Genomic DNA, 21485 nt, shown 5'->3' with positions numbered 1-21485 from the left:
CTGCAGGAAGTGTATTCGACTGACATCCCACTGAGTTCGGAGAAAGCGACCTTATCCTCCACTATTGCCGTGGTTGATCACATTGCCGAATTTCAGGGCCAGGTATTTCTTCCCACTGGCCATCGCCTGGTGTTGAACTCAGTCCAGGCCGTCTGGACAGAGCATTGGCTCTGATGTTCAAGGGACCTGACTTGTACTTCAGAGTGAACTGCTAGACAGGGCAGCCAACCATCTGTGGACAGTGACATCCAACTTGGCGAAGGTCAGGATATATGTTAAAGGGTTATTGTCAGTTCGCACTTCGAAGGAGAGACCCCATATTGATGATCGTGTAGTTTATTCATTACAGCACACTTGAGCGCTAGAAATTCCAGTTTGTGAACTGGATAGTTTTGTTCACTTGGCGTCAAGCTGCGACTCGCATACACGGGTGGGTGGTGGTTCCCTCACGCCGGAGGATTCTGTGACATGTAGTCCCGCGGCTGCATGTGTGGAGCTATCCCAAGATGGTGCCCACCTCCTGCACTGCGCATATGCACCTCACCACACTGCGTATGCATGATTTGCAAAATGGCCACCCCCACCTCCCAATCACATGGAGCTCCGGGGAACCACTGAACAGCTCCCCCGCACTGGAGGCAGGACAGGGGGACTCGTATGTATTATAATCTCAAGTTAATACGTATGGGTGGAGAGAAACTCTGTAGGGAGTCTACAAGTTGAGTGGTGAGATGAGCAGGAGCTTGGTGTGTGAGTGGGTGAATAGCGGAGGGGTGAAGAAGTGTCCATCTAGTATGCTCACATTTTCTCTAAAATGTGGGTAGGGTGTGTATTATACAACAAAAGGCAGAAAAGCCCAATGCTACATCCAATAGGACAAAAATACACTGTGAATTATAAATATATCTATCTCTCTTGAAAAAGGGTAATTTAGTTAAACCCTTTGGCCAAAGCGTTATAAGCCTGCAACTCACATCAAGGCATGACCATTAGCAGGTCCTAACATTACCTGATTACAAGATGTTGGGGTTTCTTGAGCTTGCTGGGATTCTGTGTGTTTATAAGGATGTGTATTATATATACCATGTTGCCATGAAGCCCGTATCTTGATTTAGGCAATTACCGTTTTTAGTCCAGAAGCAGAGTGTATTTTCATTCCCACGTTCTTCATTCCAGTGTATTTCTTATGTTTCCTTTGGTGAATATTAAGTCCCATGGCGTGTTATCTACTTGGGGAAAGTGTTTTCAAGGTGGTGGTTTTTCTTTTTTTCTCTCCTTTTTTTTAAAGAAAATTTAAGAAACTATATAAACAGACAAAATATAAATTAAAAAAAAAACATAATATATTACAAATAAAATAAAAACAATGTGCTTAAAACAATACTGCATGTAACATAAAAGGAAATCCGCTATAAAGGTGTACAAAATGCAGAGAAAATAGGGCAGCTGCTGCTTAGAGTAAATAATTGAACCAGTGACAGATTTACAATAGAAAGTAATTTTTTAAAACATTCATGTCAAACTGACCAAATTGCTTGAAATGTAGTTCATGTGGATAATTTAGTTGCTGCTACTCTTTCATATATACTAAAAGCACTAATTTCCACCAACCAGCGGGCGCGAGAATACAATGCTTTCCAATTGATAAAATTAAATCTTATGGCTAGCAAAATGCTATCAGTGGTGGTTTTATTTGTTTATATTTTTTCAATAGAAGGGACTGGGATATCTTGTTAAGATGGCCCATCTATAAATAATGTATTCAAGTTTTAGTGGAATTTGTAATTCTGTACAAAATTGTATTCCACATTAACTGACAATATAATGTTGGGGCAATAGAAGATTAGATGAACTGAAGACACTAACATGTTTCTCAAAGTAGATTTAGTTTTATTTAAGCCTCAGCAAGCAATTTGGATTAATAGAACAGCTCTGTTCTCGTGTGAAGACGAGCAACCTCTCTGAAAACACCAGTACAAAAACTGTCACTTTACTTCATTCTCTAGTCATTCTTACTCATGCATACGCCATTTTTCCTGTGCCCCTAGCTAATCTTCTGTCCACACTTTTCTGTTTTCTTTCTGTGGCTTAGTGTAGGGGGCTAGGTGGTCTTGTTCCTATGTTAGCAGATATTTATTTCTATTTTAATATAGGATTGAAGCAGGGGATCTCTGGGGTGGAACCCCATTAATTTCAGCTCTGAAATTAAGGGGGTTCAGCTCTGGAGACCCCCTGCATCCTACTGATGTTGAAAAATTATTAAACTTTTTTTTTAAAGTATGAATTTTCTCCTTTAATCAGTAAACCTCTATCGTCAGGCAAGGTCAATTATCACTAGATCTTGTGCAATTCTTGCAAGTTTCATGCAACTGTGTTTACTTAGGTCTTGATAAGATTTTTGCTTATTTCCTTCAATCTATCCCTTTTCTGCAATAAAACCCATCCCTTGCTGGCTCATGATTGCACAGTCTCAATATTGCTCAGTCTCTTATGGTGGTCTCTTATGGGAGGGAGTCTTACAGTCCAAAGTGCAACAAGTGCCAATGTTCTTGTTACAAGACTAACATAGATTAGTCAGGAAGACCAGTTTGATACAGGTTTCTGGGACTCCAGGCGACGCTATGCTGAAAAACATTGTGTGGGAGAGATGCAGATTTAAAACTTTTGTCTGCATCAACAAAAATACTTTCCCATATTTAAGTAGTAATAGAACAAATAATGTGAGCAAATTCATACAGGTCAGCAACCCTGCTTTTTACCATGAATAGAGGAGCTTGTATCTTTTCCACAGCTTTTAATTCTACCAATATGACTATATTTTGTCTAATGTAGTAAAACATTTATAAATCTGAGGCCTTGGATAAAATGTTGTTGGTTTTTTTTTTTTTTTTAACTCCTACAGAATTTACATTTTTGGAATTTAGACTATTAAAGTTAGGGAACTTTTATTTTTCAGTTTTAAATAAAATGTTATCCCATGTAGGTAATGGTAAAGAGTTGTAGATATGGGATAAAAAAACTTTTAACAACATCCGATAAAGCCTTATGGGAGGCAATAAATATTGGGTTGAATCTTGCTTTTATAGGTAATAATATTCTATTCTGCCCCACCATGTTGGTTTTAAAGGGAGACAATTTCTCACTAGATAAAATATTCTCTGAATTAGCTTTTTAAGGTATCAAATTTGAGAAGGTGATGCCCAAATATTGAATTGATTTTGAATTCCACTTGAGATTAACGATTTGACAGAAGGCAAAACACTGAAATGTTATTTTGTTTAATGGAAATACCTTGGTTTTGTCTCAATTTATCTTATATGTTCTAGCTGTGTGATTTAGTATATAGGATTTGTATGTATTTAGGTGATCACACAAACCATGCCATTGTAGTGACAGAAGATGTCTGATACGGTTAATCTGTTATGATTGATCCTGGTTTGAAGGGCCATGCTTGGTTTTTCCTACATCGTTCATGTTGTAACGTTTCCTACATTCTGTACGAATAACCACATTGTTGAATTTGCAAGTGAATGATCCTTGGTTTTTTGAGCCTTTATTTCTGTTGCCTGGTAGCAGGTCAGTCTGTTAATAGTAAGTACGTTGGCGAGTTTAGTAGGCTGCTTCTATGCCATCTTGGTTGGCTGTTGGAATGTAGTTTTTAGTCTTTTTTTTTTTTTCTTCCCAGAGATCATAGGTTTGTGGATCTTTGATATGATTGGGTTGTAAGTTATGACTAGAGGTATCCATTCAGTCTTCCTTTTTCAATTGTACTGTAGTAACCTTCCTTTTGGGACCTGTATGGCTTGTTCCATTTCTCTCTTTATTACCATATACAGCACATATTCCCTCACCTGCTGTCTCTGTAAGTCTCCCATCATACCACTTAGATTGTAAGCTCTTTGGGGTAGGGATTTCCTTTCCTATTGTCTGATTTTGCTGCACTTATTGTATTGGCGCTATATAAATAAGAACGTACAATATAAGGGGTTCAAGTCTTGGGGGTGTTGGGGGGGGGGGGGGGAGCGCGCTCAGATCATGTGGCTACTTGCTTTCCCGCGTAGCCATATTCATACAGCTCAGTAAGAGCACCATGTGACGACAATGATTTTCATTGGGGCTAAATTGCATTTCTTCTAGTCTTTACCGGTTTTAACCAAGACAGTTAAAGCCGGAATCCCAAAATATAATCATTAGAGGACAGTGTTAATAAGGCACAGGTTATTGCAGCTTTTTTGCTCAGTTCCCTTTATTGTAAGATTTGTTTTTATTATTTACAAGATCGTGTTAATTGTTCCTATATTGTACTTCATAGAGCACTGAACATACCAGCAGTAGTATTGTTACATACAAGAATTGATCTGTGGGTACCGAATTTGATAGAAGACATGATGTAATTTATGAAGGTCTCTGTGCCACGACTGCATTGTCTTATTTTTGTTTGTTTGCTTTTGCTAACAGATTTGTTTAGAAAACCAGTGCTTTTGAAAATGGACCAAGCTTTGCTCCAAATCCACAATGTGTTTCTTAGTGAGAGATTTATCGTCTATTGGCGTTCTGACCAGTGCTACCAGGTAAAGCGATTCAACCCTTCCCTCATTCTAATGGCTTACCAACTCCCATCATGTATTGTTACAGCTCAGATAAACTTTTTCAGTACTAGAGTGACAAAACACACAACCCCAGCAAGCTCTTTTTGGGAACTCCTGAACCCCCACAAAGTGTGTGTGTGTGTTCGTTCGTGTGTGTTCGTTCGTGTGTGTGTGTGTGTTCGTTCGTGTGTGTTCGTTCGTGTGTGTTCGTTCGTGTGTGTGTGTTCGTGTTCTTGTTCTTGTTGGGAAATCCTGAGCCCCCACAAATTGTGTGTGTGTGTCAAAAAGGAGAGCTATTCAGCGTGGCAAATGTATACAACAGACGACAGAGAATGTTACATCCAACATAACAATAATACACAGTAAAATACTTATATATTCTCTTGAAAAAGGCTCATTTAGTTTAACCCTTTGGCCAAAGCGTTGTAAGCTTGCGAGCCACAACAAGGCAGACACCTGTTCGCAATTCCTAACACTACCAGATGAAATACTAATATACCTCTATTAGGATTAAAACTAAATGACCCTTTTTCAACAGAATATATAAGTATTTTACTGTGTATTTTTGTCATGTTGGATGTAGCATTGGGCTTCTCTGTCGTCTGTTCAGTACTAGAGGGATAAGAACATTAAAAAAAAAACCTGCAGTTTAAAGCAGAGTTGAGATCTGAACCACACCGTATTTAAGATTGCCCTTTCATTTAATGGCTTTGTTTCTTTGGGCTTCTTTGTAAATTGAGAACACTTTTTGGGTGAAAAATGGCCACACATTTTTTTTTAAAAGACGCATTTAAAACCGTGAACTTTACTTTTTTTTTTTCCCATCAATTTTTGGTTTACTAGAAATGCACCATTTCATATTTCTAAGAGTACAGCAGCTCAATGTCAATATCATTGCATTTTTAAAGTGGGTGATCTCCGGTGTCTATTAGATTCTAATCTCTGATGGACTTGTGCCTACAAAACTCTGTGTACAGTGCTGTTTACATTGTCGGCACCATCTTAAAAAAGGATATTGTCATTATAGTGCAGCAATGGGTCTCTGAGGAGTAGACCAGGTTTCCTCAGAGACTTAAGTGATTGTACCTAAAGTCTTTCAAAATTCACTGCCGACAGCTCTCCCTGCTGTATGTGAAGTTTCTATGACTACTTCACATACCGTTTTAATATACAGTATGCAGTCTTTTGCAGTCAACTAATTACCTAAGCTGCCGACCAATTTCGTTCTCCCGTGATCGGTGAGAAAAGATTCTGCTTCCCGAGGTTTACTTAATTTTCGCCTTTCAGTTTCAATCAATCCTTCAGTCAGTGTAACTCAGCAGCTACAATGTATCCTCTTATCACCAAGGTAACATTATCTACTGTTACCGTTTGCAGCACAAACTGCGGGGAATATTTACAACAAATTATCACGAGCAGGAAAGTGTTAAAAAGATCTTGCGCTGCTGGGGAGGTGTGCTAAAACCTGCTATAGAAATCATCAAAGGATGCTCAGAATAGTAAAACTCAATAAAAATGGCATTAAGAGTTGAGGGATTTTTTTTTTTTTTTTTATTTTTTTTTTAAATTTTTTTTAAATTTTTTTTTTTAAAGTAAGTATTGTCTAATACTACAGAACTGGTTTATTTAAAAAAAAAAAAAAAAAAAAAAAAACACATGTAGGATATTGCTTGGATTGCTCCCAGCTGTTTGTTTGCCAACATTTCTGAAATCTCCAATGTTATACTGTACATACACAAATCTATTGAACATGACCAAGTGTATTCATGGTTTTCCTCAATTTATTCACACTGAACAATATATTAACAATGGAAACATTTGAAGTCACTTGATCTAGACCTTTGAAACTCTGGTGACTATATAATAATTTGCCCAAGTATCTCTGATAAACCTTTTGCTTGCTTTACTTTTTTGACAGTGCCTGTATCAAACTTTAGTTGGCGTGGACACAGCTGGAGCAAATGTAAGTGTTGCAGCTGCAGTAGTGGACACCCGGCACGCCCTTACCCTGCAGCTGAATGACACCTCTACAAAACGTGAGCTCTGTCGGTGGGTATAAAAATGACACTTGTATTTGAAGCTTTATACCTCCTAGGAAGTTAGCTTGTGTATTGCAAATCTTTCTGTGTGGTAATGAAAAAGACCACTTATTAGGTCAGATTGGTCTCCAAACCTGCTTACCCCATAATACAGTGCTTCCACTGCAGCCAGGGATTCTGGGTAATGACATGCTAATGAACACTCTGTATGTCACTTTTTGCTTTTCCTCCACTTTAACATGGATCCCTTTTTAAGTTTACTTGCGGTTTTCCACCAAAGCCTGGGATTAATAAATGAATGGTCAGCAAGCCCACTCAGACAGCTGTTTCAAACTTTTTTGGGTCACTGCATGCTGTGTGATTACTGGACAAATCAGATTTGTGGACCTTTCTGAGCACATTCGCACGTCTCAGACGTGTTCTTTACCATCGCTGTATGGTGGAGGGTTTTTGCGACCCCTTTTTTGTATTCATCATAACTTATTTGTGTGACTGTCACATTTTTATCATCATTGGCTCATTACATGGTGTATTCACTGTGCCGTTTTAGATGTTCAGTGTTTTGTTCGTGCTAGACATGTGCAAGTGTCGTCCATTTCACATGGAAATAAAAAAGATAATGCATGAGGATTCCGCTCATTGTGACTATTTTGTCCTTACATTGACACTGGGCAGTGTGCGGCTCGTAACTCTTATTGTTACTGCATCAAGTGCTCTGCATCAGGAACTAGATTCTGACCGCGTCACTAAGAACTTAGTAGCACCACATAATGTAATCAGAGAGCCGTTTTTATAAAAGAGTGTAATTACTGGCTTTATTTAACAGTATACGCATTGATGTGGGAAGAAGGCTAATGAGTGGGCATTGCATTTTATCTAGCGTGTACTGTTGTAAGCTGCAAATGTCGAGTTACAATGGGCCCCTGTTTTAAATGATAAATGTTGGCACCTGAGACACAAGTGTAGTTGTGGTTGGTCCGGTTTACACGCTTCATGTGTAACACAGGGTGGGGGTGTCACTAGTTGGCTCTAAATCAGATCAATTGGAAACCAGGTGCAGCAAAATTATCTAAAACACTGTTGGGCCTTCAATCACTTTGAGAGCAAATTATTTTTTTTTTACTTCTAGAAAATACATAAAACGTTTTTTTTTGTTTTTTTTTCAAAAGGTAACATATGCTTCATATTATTATTTTTGTTTGAGAAGCAGGTGTATTAAACTGATTATCCCTCTGTTTAATCCTCCTTTCAACAAGCAATATATTATTAAATGCCGTAGTTGAAGGCACATTACCACACCCAGCATTTTATGGCTGTGTGAAGACCAGCTGCCTTTCTCTTCCCCCTCCCACCCCCTAAGAACTTCAGCGTGCTGTGTAATGTCCCAGAAGGACAAAGCATGAATACAGCAGACCCTGGTCCGTGCATTACGTGAAAAATCTAGAAAAACAAAGAAAAGAAGCGCTCCCTGTGGTAAAGTGAACAATAATATTAGAAAGGGTTGGTGACCAAAATAAACTAACATGACAACAGTGATGACTGATGGTGTTTTTGTGAAAACAAATGAGAGAGGGAGAGTGAGATCCCACATTGCGTGAGGATCAAAAAGATAGAAAAACAGACCCACGAGAGACCAGTACTTTTAACACCAAAGAAACCTTCCAGGATAACGATCGCCATGCACAGGACAAAGTAATTGAATTAATGGGGTTTATTCTGGCAGGACCAGCAAATACCCAATATAACATACTCACCACACTGGAGGACCTGGGTGAAGACTCTAGCCTTGACTAGGTGCAGGGACCTGCTTCAGTAGGTTTACCCTGTCTGCTTCTTCTTTTCCAGGTGTCCAAAGTGCTAGTGATGCAATAGCAACTTTGAATCTGCCGCCAGCGGTAGTTCCGTCACGCACGTAGGATCCCTCTCTGAATCCCACTAGTTTGTTTCCGTAGATAGCCGGTTTCTACCTTTTTTTTTCTTTCCGTACATGAAACTGATCTGCTGTGCTACCCAGCTCCTTAAGCTACATCCACGCTGCAGCTTACCGTGCTTGGCGTGGTCAGCACAATCAATTTTAATTTGTACGGCCACACTCGCGCGGCGCGCGCTTGCTCATGAGCATTCACGGGCGCTCACGGGCGCTTGCCAAGGCAAATTAAATTGACTTTCAGGTGCGCTGAGGGGTCACATGACCTCAGCCAATCAGCACCAGTCAGTGTTTTGGCCACGCCCCCTGCTCGCGCTGACAGAACTTGCTGGACGCCTGAACACTCATGCTTGTCGAGTTGGTGACGTCGCCACTCAAGCATCAACCTGGTCCACGGCACGGGGGACGCAGCCTTACACTGCTCTCCTGAGCTATCTGTGCCGCCGTGCCTGCTCCATGTTAATCGCAGCGTAAGCCGGTACAGGGCTCAACAGAGGCTCGCCTGGCTGCGCCTATCAGAGGAGGGGGAGGAGGAGGGGGCGGGCTTAGGTACTCAAGACCGCCCCGTGAGGATGAGACTGCTTGGAGTGCGGGGAATTTAAACTGGCTCGCAGAAACCCATGCCTGCGGGGCTCAGACCCGGCAACTGATTACATTAGCCAGTCCTTTACCTCCCACTGGGTAGGCACTTCAGAGTCTGTGGAATACAATGGGCTCTATTCCGCTGAGCCCTATTCCCAGATTTGATCGGCTGCCTTTCACCACTCCCCATAAGTCCTGGCACCTCAGCCGTTCCCCACCTTTGTCCTTATCATATAATTTCTATGGAACAGCTCAGCTAAGGGAATTGCTGAGTCTCCTTCCATAGAAAGGATACTTGCAGACATATCGCACAATTTACAGGGCTGACACCCAAATGGTATCCCAGTGATTACACACAGATCACACAACACTTAACATTACTGGATTCACTAAACTGGGGGGATTGATGCCACAGGGAATAAAAAGCTTCACTAACCATATCTTTACATGTATGTGATTTTACGTTCCCACCCCAGACATTAAATACATTTGGTTGAATTAAGCATTGACACAACCAGTTTGCACGGTTTTAGGGGTAGCTAGCTGGGCTTCACCTTTTTGTTTTGTGATACCAGCTACCCCTACCGTCACACTGACTATATAAAACCTGGTAAACCCTGTGTGAGTTTACGGAGCAAAACACTTTTTTTTTCCTTCACTTTTTCACTATATCGTATGTATGTATGTATGTATTTTTTTAAAAGATATTATAGATGTATTTGTCACAATGTTGGCGCTCCAACAAACACCATTTTTTTTCTACCATTACGTGCACACTGAAGAATTGTTAATGCACCTAAGAGAGATCATAGCTACCAGCTGCAGAATGAGACTAACTTGTATTGTGGTTGCAGAAGCGTTCAGTACAAGTGAGGGATATTTTTACGAGGTTATGGTGACCCCATTGGGTCTTCATTTCACGACAGTTAAAGGGGCAATTTACGTAACATTTGTTCCTTTATTTTACCCATTTTAAATCTGAGTGTCATGATGCATTGCTCGACATTGTCTGGGTTCCAGACATATATTTATTATTAATATTTTCTATATACCTGGAATATGAAGAAAGAATGGCATCCGAACTTGACAGTTGCCATGAATCAAAAAATCCTATGTAGCTGCTTTACTACAGACATGTTCTAATGTGTATTAGAAATGTATTTGTCTCGTCATTTTCCAACACCAACCTTTCTTAACGTTTACCGGGATTTTTAGCACGTATTCTGTTGAGAAAGTGAACCATAAAACCTGTCCCGCTGACTTTGGTTTAGTGTGCTACGATACCAATAACACAACACTAAAACATCGCACCTACAGCGGCGAGAAAACGTTTCTGAACCCCTTAAGATGTTCACACATTTCAAACCTAAAATGTTATTAGATTTGAATCTGTCCTAATAATTGATAAAGATAACCTGATCAAACAAATGACACACAAACATGATGCATTTATTTATCCACAAATGATTCAACATTCAATATCATTGTGTGAAAAAGTATGTAAACCTTTAGATTCAGTACCTGGTGGCACCCCTTTGAGCAGCAATGACTTAAACTAAGCGTTTCCTGTAACTGCTGGGCAGTCTCTCACATTGGTTTTGAGGCATTTTGGCCCATTCTTCCTTCTAGAAAAGCTTTAACTCGGTGACATTTTGAGGGCTTCCTTGCATGGACAGCTCGCTTCAGGTCCTGCCACAACACTTCGATGGAGTTTAGGTTCTGACTTTGATTAGGCCATTCTCTAAAACAAGGAATTTCTTCTTCTGCAGCCATTCTTTTGTAAATTTGCTTGTATGTTTAGAATCATTGTTTTGCTGCATAACCGACTTTCGCTTCAGCTTACGAACGGATGGTCTGACATTCTCCTCCTAGAATCCTCTGATACAATGCAGAATTCATGGTTGTATCAATGATGGCATGTCATCCAGGATTGTGGCAGCAAAGCAGCCCCAAACCATCACACTCCCACCACCATGCTTGACGGTTGGGATGAGGTTCTTCTGTTCTAACTAGTGTTTAGTTTTTGCTAAACATAACGTTTCTCATTTGAGGCCAAAAAGTTCTACCTTGAGTCGTCTGACAAGAGAACATTGTTCCAGAAGTCTTGTGGATCATCTATGTGCTCTCTGGTGGACTTCAGACGGGCAGCAATGTTCTTTTTAGAGAGCAGTGGTTTCCTCCTGGCTATCCTTCCATGAACACCATTCTTATTCAGTCTTTTTCTGATAGTTGTCATTTAAACGCACATTAGCCAAGACTAGTGACCTGCAGATCCTTGGACCGCTCCTGGGTAGAGTGACTGTGGTTTTGAACTTTCTCCATTTGTAGACTGTAGATCTGTCTGACAGTGAATTGGTGAATCCCCAAATTCTTAGACATGGTTTTGTAACCCTTTTCAGACTGAGCATCAATAACTGCTTTGCCGAGATCCACAGATTTCTTTTGATCGTGGCATGATGTGTTTTCACACACCTATATGGTGAAGACCAAATTTACAGTTTCTGATCTTTTATATAGTGTGTAGTCTCCCAAACTCGCCCTGAAGATCTACCTAATTATTTAAACGTCTTTAATTTAACTGATACAACCAGGGTTTCACTTTTACACATACCCTGACTCTTAATTACTCATTTTGTCTAATTCATACTTTTTTTTTTCTTTTTTCAAAAGACATGGAATTGGTTAATATAAACCCTTTTGGATATTTAAGAAATTCTTGACTCAAAACCCAGTGTTATCATGGAAAAAACTATGCAATCTCTGTAATCGTCATCTTAATGCACAACATTTCTCATCCTAAACCATGACGTGCTTGGTACGCCATTAGGGCACTAAAAAAATATTATGATTTCCCAGGAGGGTTTGCTGCTTTAATGTGTGCAGTAAAATATTACCAATGTATATTTCTCGTAGTGAGAGTTTTTTATTTTTATATTTTTTATTTATTTTTTTAAAAAATTTTTTTAAGGCATATGGTTTTCTTTTCTCTGGTGGTCTTTTCCTTGTATTGTTGACTAAAGTGCCAGTACAAAAGGAGTGGCTCATCGTCTATATAATTATGAGGTCCTAGCTCGGTGGGCCCATTTTCTGTCTGCCCTGATTCACAATCTATACAGAAGGAATTGTAACATATTGTGGGATGATAAAGTGCACATTTGTAAATAACCATAGTGACACAAACCCTCCACCGTGCAGTGTACAGCAAATAAAAATATCACTTGTGAGCATATTCACGGGTTTGCAACCCTTCCTTTCCCCATTATCTCTTAGCATAGTGCTAAAGAGCTGTGTAATAGGGCAGGCATATGCTTATAGGGGGTCCTTGTTAAAGTGGACATGAAATAAAAGGTGACGTGTGCTCATTTTGCATGTCATTACCCAGAATCCCTGGCTGGGCGGAAGCATTGTATGTTAAGAGATGATGGGGAAAGACAGGGCTGCAGACCTGTGACATGTGACATGTGAATGTGCTAACAAGTGCTAATTTATATTTACTAAAAATAAGTAATACTGCTTGCTCATGAATACCACCACAGCGTGGTCAAACTTATCCGGAAATATAAATAAAAATTCTGCATTTATGATCTAAAGAACCAAAAAAAAAAGTAACCATATTCCCCTTTATTTATTTTCCTTTGTGTTGTACAGAATACACTACAGTTTTGGCGAATTTGGAAACTACTCCTTGTGGGTGAAGAACAACCAATCTAGTAGCAAGGAAGTAACATGTCAAATAATCATCAACAAGGGACCAATCAACAGCTACCTCCGTATGTAACCACTTCGTTTCTACCTCCTGTATGCCTCCGTTTAATTACTATCGTTCATATGTAGAAAATACATTCTTGAGATAATTAAGGGACAGGCCCTTTATTTATTTACTAGGCTGAGCTATGCCACAAGACTCCCTCCTGTGCCAGAAAACACCTTTTACAGCCCATTGCCTTGAATGGTATAATAATAGCCATAACATAACTTCCAGTGCTGGGAGGTGTCATGTGGAATAACACCACTTGGTAAATATGGGCCACAGTTCCTTAAAACTACTTATGTTCTTCTCAGAGTCCTATTTAAAAAAAAAAAATGCTGCATGGAATAAAAATATTATCAGAATATATTCAAACGCCAAAAAAAACATTGTTCCAGTGTTGCGAAGTGGACCTTTATTAACCCTAACAAACAATATGCTTGGAATTTTTATAATGAGTTAAAGCAATAAATGCAGTCATTTTAAAAGATAGATGTACTTGTCTCGGTGTATGATGTATATGTTAAATTAGTCTCAATATTGGGCATTTACTCCCACAAATAGTAGGTATGCGCTATGTTGAGATACAGGGCTTCTGGTGAAAGAAGCTTGAGGAGACCGTGAAGTCCTATGGCCCAGTTACTGACAACAGCATTGCTTATAGTATTTCATATACTGTACGTGTTTAACGGAGGAGGTAATTCTATGAGTTGCACACTGTCTTGTTGGAGTCCTCCAATAACAGTCACTATGGAAGTGGTGTGGAACAGCCGTACATTCAGCAGCAGTTCCATGTATCCATTTCTTTGTTTAAAGCTCCTGATACTGTAGCTACTTTACATATGGGTTTCATTAACAATTTGTTACATGTTTTAGTGAGATATTTAGCCACTACCCCCTCCCACCCCCCAATTGAGATGGGAAGACCAATAAACGGAACCATTTTCATAACCTGATGCAAAGTGTAATATCACCTGCAACAAAAAAAATGGGGGGTGGGGGGGAGATGAAGCAGTGACACACAGCCACCAATTAATTAATGAATGTACCTATTGCTTTAACTTGTCACATTTTTGGGGATTTTTTTTGTTTTGTTTTTTTTACCCCTTTTCTTTTTGCTCAATACTTAATCTATTTGTGATATCTGCAATTCTGTTTAACCTACTACAGATAATATATTTTCTTTCTACTTGTGACCATGACATTGCCAATATAGGACGTAAAGGTTTACTTATTAAACCGTGATAGTGCCGTGGGGGGCACTATTGCATGGAAACTCCTGTTTCCTTTGCTAGACATTTACGTGTCTTAGAGGTTAGATCTGCAAGCAGCAAAACATGTTAAAAAAATAAAAAATCAATTCTGTTGTCTTGGTACATACTGTATTTTTTTGTAAGTGACTATTCAACATTGTTAATGAGTTTTAAAGTTGGAGTTCAAGCTGCCGTTTAAAATAAATAAATACATTCAATATGTGCATCAATAAAATCTGCACCAGTGCCGTAGCTAGACATGAGTGCGCTCGCTCTCGCGCTTTCTCTCTTTGGTGTGTCGTATTTCTCTTGTACTTCATTTTCTCTTTTGTCTCCCCTTTTTCTGTCTCCCTTTCATGTCTGTTTTTACCCCTGTGATTTAACCCTTCCCCTCCCTCTCACCTTTCCCAGCCTGTCTCTCAGGCTGCATTACTTGAGGCCCCGCCCACCTGCAGAGGAAGGAATTTCCCCTCTGTCCTCCCTATGGCATCTCAGGGCCCCGCCCCCTGACCCAGGCCCCGCCCACCTACGGAGGAAGGATTTTCCCTCTGCTACCTGCCCACTTCAGGGAATTAATGTGCGGGTAGGGGGCCGGGCTGCTGACATGGGGGAGCGGGCCCCCAAGAGCACGGGCTGCCCGGGCTATAGCTACGCCCCTGATCTACACACTCACAAGTGATTAGCTAAGTTGCAAATCGATCCGTTCTCCTGTAATCAATATCTTTTACTTTACTGTCTCAGAAGAGGGGAGGGGTGTGACTTTGTAAATGGTTTTTATAGAAACAAAAATGCTTGCTACATTAGAATACATAAAAAATTTCTTTACATTTAAAAAAACGAAACAAAAAAAACAAAATCACACATGCAGGATATTGCTTGAACTGCAGCTTTAAAGCATCCTTTGATTTCTATAGCAGGTTTTAGCCCACCTCCCCAGCAGTGCAAGATCTTTGCAACACTTTCTTGTTTGCATTTGTATGTCTTTATTTATATAGCGCCAGTAATGTACATAGCGCTTAGTTTGTGATAATGTGTTGCCATTATTCCCAGCCGTTTCATCTGTAAACTGTGTAACAATAGATCATGTTACCTTCGTAATATAAGGATGCATTGTAGTTGCTATGTTGGGCTGCGCTTATGGCGACGCTGATGTCACGCTGCGGTCGCTGGAGAAATCAAATTGATTGAGTGACTTCCAGCGATCGCGACCAATCCGTCGCTCCATCGCACCTACTATAAGCGCATGCGACGGCTTCAATACATTTGTTTTGAAGCAACGTCGCTGTCGCCGCCACTATAAGCGCAGCCTTACACTGACTGAAGCAGCCATTGTTAGTCACACTCAGGATTTTTGCAGATTTATAACAGGCTTCACACAAAAAGGGGGAAATGTAGTATTGCTGCCTACAGTAAACACAAAAGTTAACCCTGTGTCCATTTTTCTTTTCACAATTATTTCCTCCTTGGGTTCCTTTTTATTGATGTATCTTCCACGAGGGAAAAAAAATCTTAAATTGTGAAGCAAATCTTAAATCCGTGTGTTTATTTTTTTCCCTTTAAAAATGAGTTTTAATTTGGTATTTTCTCTTTCCTTTATAGCCATTCTTCTAGCACTCGCTACATATATGGCCATTATTATTGTTGTGTCCCTGGGATTCTTTTTGTTAAGGTAAGTATTTGAAGAGGTCCCGTTTCTCCTGGGTTTATTTTTCCCCCTATTTTTTTGTTTTTTGTTTGGGACCGCTTCATGGCAACAAAAAGATGGTCTTTTAAAAGACCTATATATGCCCCTTGCAAAGCTAGCAACAAGTTCTCAGTGTTGGCAACACATGAATAACTATCTAAAAGCAGCTGGCTTATTTATAGGTGAATCATGCGTCTTTAAACCACTGTCCTTTGACCAATGCAAACTTATTAAGCAATAGAGGCGAGTTCTGCATTAAATGAATCCTTGCAGATCATGTGCAAAGATATCAGAAGCTACAAAACAGGAACATACTTCTAAAAAGAGATCAGTCAGCAGTTTCTTTTTCTTCCTTCTCCTCCTTTTTGCAGCTGCCCTCCCCAACGTTGGGTTATCAGTGTTCATATTGAGCCAGTGTTTTCATCCTTGTCGCGCGACTTCCTGTCGCACTTTGCAAATGTTATTTTGACACGGGCTGACTGTGACTGCACGCTCTTGTATCTTGGCAGACTCGACGCTGTGCGAAACTGGCTGTGTAAAAAAATGAACCCCATTGAAACGGACCGGCTGATTAACTCTGTGAGTTGGAAAGGCAGCGAATTTTCGTTGATTAATTCATCACTTAGTGCTGCTTTCACACTCCTCAAATGTTCATGCATTTAAAGTTGCTGTGATTTCAGAAATGCTTATGGGACAAATGCAGGAAAATGATGTACTCCTAAAATATTCAGTATTACCTGTCTTTTTTTTTTTATTTTATTTTTACACAATTCAATATGTACAGTGTCACTGTTTTAATCAGAAATACTACTGCTATCCATCTAAAGCATGCTACAGCATATTTGAGTGTAGCTAAAAGGAAAGTCGCTGTAATGAGGCTTGTCAAAGGTGAACCTAAAATGTGCTTTTTAAAGCTCCATAGCAGAAATTGTACCTTTAACCCAGGGGTTCTCAGAACAAGTTCTCAAGCCCCCCCCCCCCCCTAACAGGTTAGGGTTTAAGGATATTTCCAGCTTGAGAAGTGCTGCCTTTAACCCCATTTGCTTCCATAAATAAACAGCAGCACACTTCTCTGCTACAGGCTCTTGGTCTCCTGCACAATGAAGGGATGAAGTGAAGGCTAGTTTTAATATATGTTTTTTTGGTGGTTTATAGGGGTCACCATCATATTAAAATAAAAGAAGTTTTAGCAGGGTCTCCTATTTGTTTTTCTAGTTTTTCTAAAAGCTGCATTATGACTTGGCCTAGTCCTGTTGTACAACTTGATGCAACTAGAGCCCTCAAAGTTAGCACGTGTGTGTGTACAAAAACAAAACATAAAATTACAGCGCCACACAAGTATAAATAAATGATTCAATCAGTATGTGAGAGGACAATTACTATGTTAATTTGTGCCAGTAACAAACCACATAAAACCTTTCAGACATACACCATATAAGACAAGGGAAAAGGATAGGGTAGGGGAATGGAAACAAATAGGAAAAAGGGGAAGGAAGGGAAAGGAAAAAGCCGAAAATAATAAACCTAATAGATCAAAAATAAACAAACACTGGAACTCCCAAACAGCTATCCGCAGGATCAACAACCTTCCTCGATCTTCTATAAAACAAAAAGGGACAGTGCGGGCTCCATAGTGTAAATTGTAAAAGGTTTATTACCACAATACTAAAATCAATGCACTCACAACAATTCAGTAGAAAAAACGCCTTGGATAGAAACTCTGGAATTCTGTTCCCTTAGTGTATGTCGACACAATGGTGCACCATGTGTGAAAACGCTGTCTTGGCTGATCCTGGAAGCTATTCTTACTGTTTACCTGCCACTGTGCAAGAGAGCTGAAGCAAGTGGAACCAGAAAGCGTAGATACAGTACTAATGTGCTGGGGGACCATTGTGTGGACGCACACTAAGGGGGAACTATCCGACCGTGTATATAATAAACTTGCTGTTGCTAATCTTTCATTTCGTGTGTGTTCATTTCTTTTGGTTAAAAAGAACAAAAAACATTGCTCTTGTATTAATGGTTAATAAACTGTATTTAACAATAAAGGAGCTGGGATCCCCCAACAGAGAAGATCTCTCTATCCAAGAACCCCAGCCACGGACATGGAATTCCTCTGCCCCGAGACTGCGTTCTCTCGACACTTTCAGAGGGTAACTATCAAGCTGTACCTCTGTGGATTTTGTTTTTACTTTGAATCACCTACTGCTAAAGCAGTTGTAACTTACAGGGTCCTCCTAATGCAAGGGAAAGTCGAGCTGTAACTTTATTTAAATCTTTCTTCCAACTAAACTTGCTTTTTTAAGGGTTATTTTGAATGAATAACTTTTTATTTAATATAGCACTTTTCTCCCAATGGGACTCAAAGCGCTTCACAATTACAGTATAGCGCGCGGTACGCAGCACATAGGGATGTTACAGACACTGTCCCTGCCCAGATGAGATTACAATCTATGTTCTTGGTGCCTGTGGCACAGGGAGATAAAGTGACTTGCGCAAGGTCACAAGGAGCTGATACCAGGAACAGAACCTGGCTCCTCTAATTCAAACCCTGTGTTATTGCTTACAGAGTCAGTGTCTTTTCTCTCCTTCAACAATTGACTGTGTTGTTATTGTGCCAAGGGCTGTGTTAAGATCACTGTATATTCACCAAGTAGCAAAAGCCATTATCACACTGTTTGACAGCCATTTATGAATGGGATTTGTCCCTTAGCAAGGCTGAACAGGAACATGGAGGAACGGAGTTATGGCACTGGTATTGGCAGTGGGAACCTGATACTGGCAGTTCTGTTTTGGCCTCAGAAAGCCCATTCATAGAGAAGATGGAGAGGGCAAGCAGAATGTCTTGTCCCTCAAGTGTTAGTTACTGCTGCAGGATCAGGACTAAGTTGGAGTTGAGGTGTGCAGGAGGGCTAGGCTTGTCCCGAGCTCTCTCTTTCTTTCTCCTGTCTTGGTGAGCACCGCGGCAGGAAGAGGTGTCCACCGCGCACACTGCCCCTGTCTCGCTGCCCCTTTGTTTCTGTGTCAATGCCAAAACCCCTCCTTTGTAGCAACAATGGTAACAATTGTACTTTCTAATGAAGCCGGACTAGTCGAAGGTTCATGACTGGTTTTTCTCAGTCTGGTCGGGGACAGTGCATTTTTAAATGTGCTAAAATGGCCTGGAAGTACCTAACACACACAGTTGTCAGTCACTGCAGTTCCATCCAAAGTTGCGCGTCACTTATTTTTTAGGACTTTAGTGCTGCCTCTTAAACTATACCGGACAAAGTGAAATCTGGTGATTAGTGATCAACCAACATATTTTTATTAAGTTTAAAAACCTGGGGGGGTTTTTTGTATTAAAGTTATGATCCTTTCTTTTGTATTTGAAACAAAAACCTGAAAAAAACGGCTTTGAAGCTCAAAGTTGCATTATTTTCTAGAAAGAATCCTATGTCATTTGTTCCTCTTTGTTAAACCACAGAACTTTCAGGCAGTAAGAGCAGATGGTCAAACTGACTCATGCATTTTGATAAACTTTGCACACGTCATATATAATTCTCATTTATATCTACTCTAGTTTAACTAGAGATTTTACTGTACAGCATTTCTTTAAAAACAATAACAATCCTGTTTTGTTTTGTTCTTAAAACGTAAATACAGTACACAGTTGCCGTACGCAGTAAGAACTTGATTATTGGCATGTGCGTTTCTAAATGTTTACTTAGGATTTAAAGCACAAAATAAATTTTTGTTTAGGAAAAAAAAAACTGTACAAAATAAATAACGGGGCAAGGAGGATTCAGAGATGATGCCAATATGTTATGTTTTAGGTTTGCTCTTATAATCATGGTCTTCGTTAATTACGGTGGAGGAAGCTACTGGTTCTTCAAACATCAGAGTTGGAATGGTAAGGTATTACTATAATTAGCAGTATAATATAACTTAGTCTGCTGATGTCCATGTTTATAGTGACATAATATCACTTATTAAACTTAGTTCCCATTGAATGTCCCTTCTAAATGGTATGGGGTCAATGTGTATTGAAAGTCTAACAGCGTGCACAGTTGGACTGATCTTCTACATTCCATGTCAGAGAGTTCTTGGAGGCATTTTTCTGTCTAGAGCTTATATTGCCGGAAAGGTGATATGAAATACAAAATATACAAAAATAAGACTTATTTGTTGCAAGAAGCAAGCAGTCCTATTTGAGCTACAGTAGTGACTGAGTCTTCAAATCAATTTATTTTTTATCTTTCTGATTGTAGGGTTAACGCTGGCTGACCTCGTTTTTCCGTGGTAAGCATTTTATGTTACTTCTGAGTTTTTAAGAGCGTTTGCTGCGAGTTTGTTAATAACAGATTGCGGGACCATACGTTTTCTGTAGCACTGAGCGTGACTGTCTTGTAGGTTTGTGTTTATCATGGGAACCTCCATCTCTTTGTCTCTGAACTCGATGCTACGGAAAGGCGGCTCCAGGTGGAAACTGTTTGGGAAAGTCCTGTGGAGGAGTATTCAGCTATTCCTCATTGGATTATTTGTGATCAATGAAAATTATTGCCTTGGTCCGCGTGAGTAACATATTGTTGAACTTGCTAAACCACATTATTTGTTGCATTACTTACTGGTTCACATCTGTTTCCTAAATCTTGACCATTGCCTTATTCCTTGAAGTGAACCACTTGCTGGATCTTTTATAATTTAATGTCGTTGTACTTATGTAATGACGTCTACATAGTTCAAAGAGAATATTAGTATGCAGTGAAGTACATGTCCCTCTAAATGCCTCTAGTTTTAGGCATCACGTACAATGTTGAAAAATGAATGTGTTCACTTTTGGTCTTTTGGTCTTTTGTTTTCTACAGTAGATTACAAACCAGTAAAGTTGTCTGACCACTGTAGTATTCTTCTCTGGTGTACGGTATGGACTGTGGGCATCTGAAAAGTGTGCTAATGTTGGGGGTCTTGACAGCCTCCCGCGAAACGTAGGTCGGCATTGGACGTACTGACGTCAGTGGGAGCGGTCACAGACTACCTGTCCGCTCCCCATACTTAGTAATTATATACAATACTTTACTTTGTTTTCTACCTCCATGTTTGGAGAATAGACGGTGTATAGATTTAACACGTCTGGATATCAAGGAGGGGGTTAATGGCGCCTTAAGCGCCTAGGGTATTTTGAAGTGAAACTTCTTTAGTGGCACCTATTCTCATGGGGCAAAACTGGAGCGAAGGAGCCGAAAATGAAACGGAAGTGACGTGACTCCCCCTCCCCCCCCACGCCTGCTGTGACATGCTCGCCCGTCCCCCAACACCCACCCCCCCCCACCCGCTGTGACAAGCGGCTCCTAACGGCCGCCGTTACCCCTAGACGTGCGCAGAGCCTCCGGTACTGTGGGTGTACCAAGATGGCGGAAGCCCCGCAAGTCCTCCGGCTGTGAGAGGAGGAGCCGCTGCTCAGCCTCTCTCCTCCCTCTTGCTTCCCCTTCCCCGAGTCCCGCTGACTGAGTGCCGCCGGTGCTGGAGGAGGAGAGGAACCCCGGGATCATGACGGCCGCTGCGCTGTCAGCATGTGCCGCGCATGCGCGCACAGACATTATCGTGCGCTCCTGGCTCCTGCTCGGGTAACGTGGGAAGTGAGGTACAGGGAGATGATGCGAGGTGCAGGGGTTTGATGCGAG

General features: G+C 40.4%; 1 protein-coding gene across 1 annotated transcript in view; it reads left to right on the top strand.

Moving 5' to 3' along the window:
* HGSNAT (heparan-alpha-glucosaminide N-acetyltransferase) overlaps nt 1-21485 on the top strand; it is a 48220-nt gene that overhangs the window by 9260 nt on the left and 17475 nt on the right. The window contains exons 2-10 of the mRNA XM_075605338.1: nt 4459-4571; nt 6508-6638; nt 12786-12907; nt 15738-15807; nt 16332-16401; nt 17872-17975; nt 19638-19714; nt 20073-20103; nt 20215-20375. Of these exons, the coding sequence (XP_075461453.1) occupies nt 4459-4571; nt 6508-6638; nt 12786-12907; nt 15738-15807; nt 16332-16401; nt 17872-17975; nt 19638-19714; nt 20073-20103; nt 20215-20375 (879 nt within the window). The remainder of the gene's footprint in view (nt 1-4458; nt 4572-6507; nt 6639-12785; nt 12908-15737; nt 15808-16331; nt 16402-17871; nt 17976-19637; nt 19715-20072; nt 20104-20214; nt 20376-21485) is intronic.

The sequence above is a fragment of the Ascaphus truei genome, chromosome 1, assembly GCF_040206685.1.
Source record: "Ascaphus truei isolate aAscTru1 chromosome 1, aAscTru1.hap1, whole genome shotgun sequence".
Lineage (NCBI taxonomy): Eukaryota > Metazoa > Chordata > Amphibia > Anura > Ascaphidae > Ascaphus > Ascaphus truei.
The sequence above is the reverse complement of the archived record's forward strand: the minus strand, read 5'-3'. Positions and strand labels throughout refer to the sequence as shown.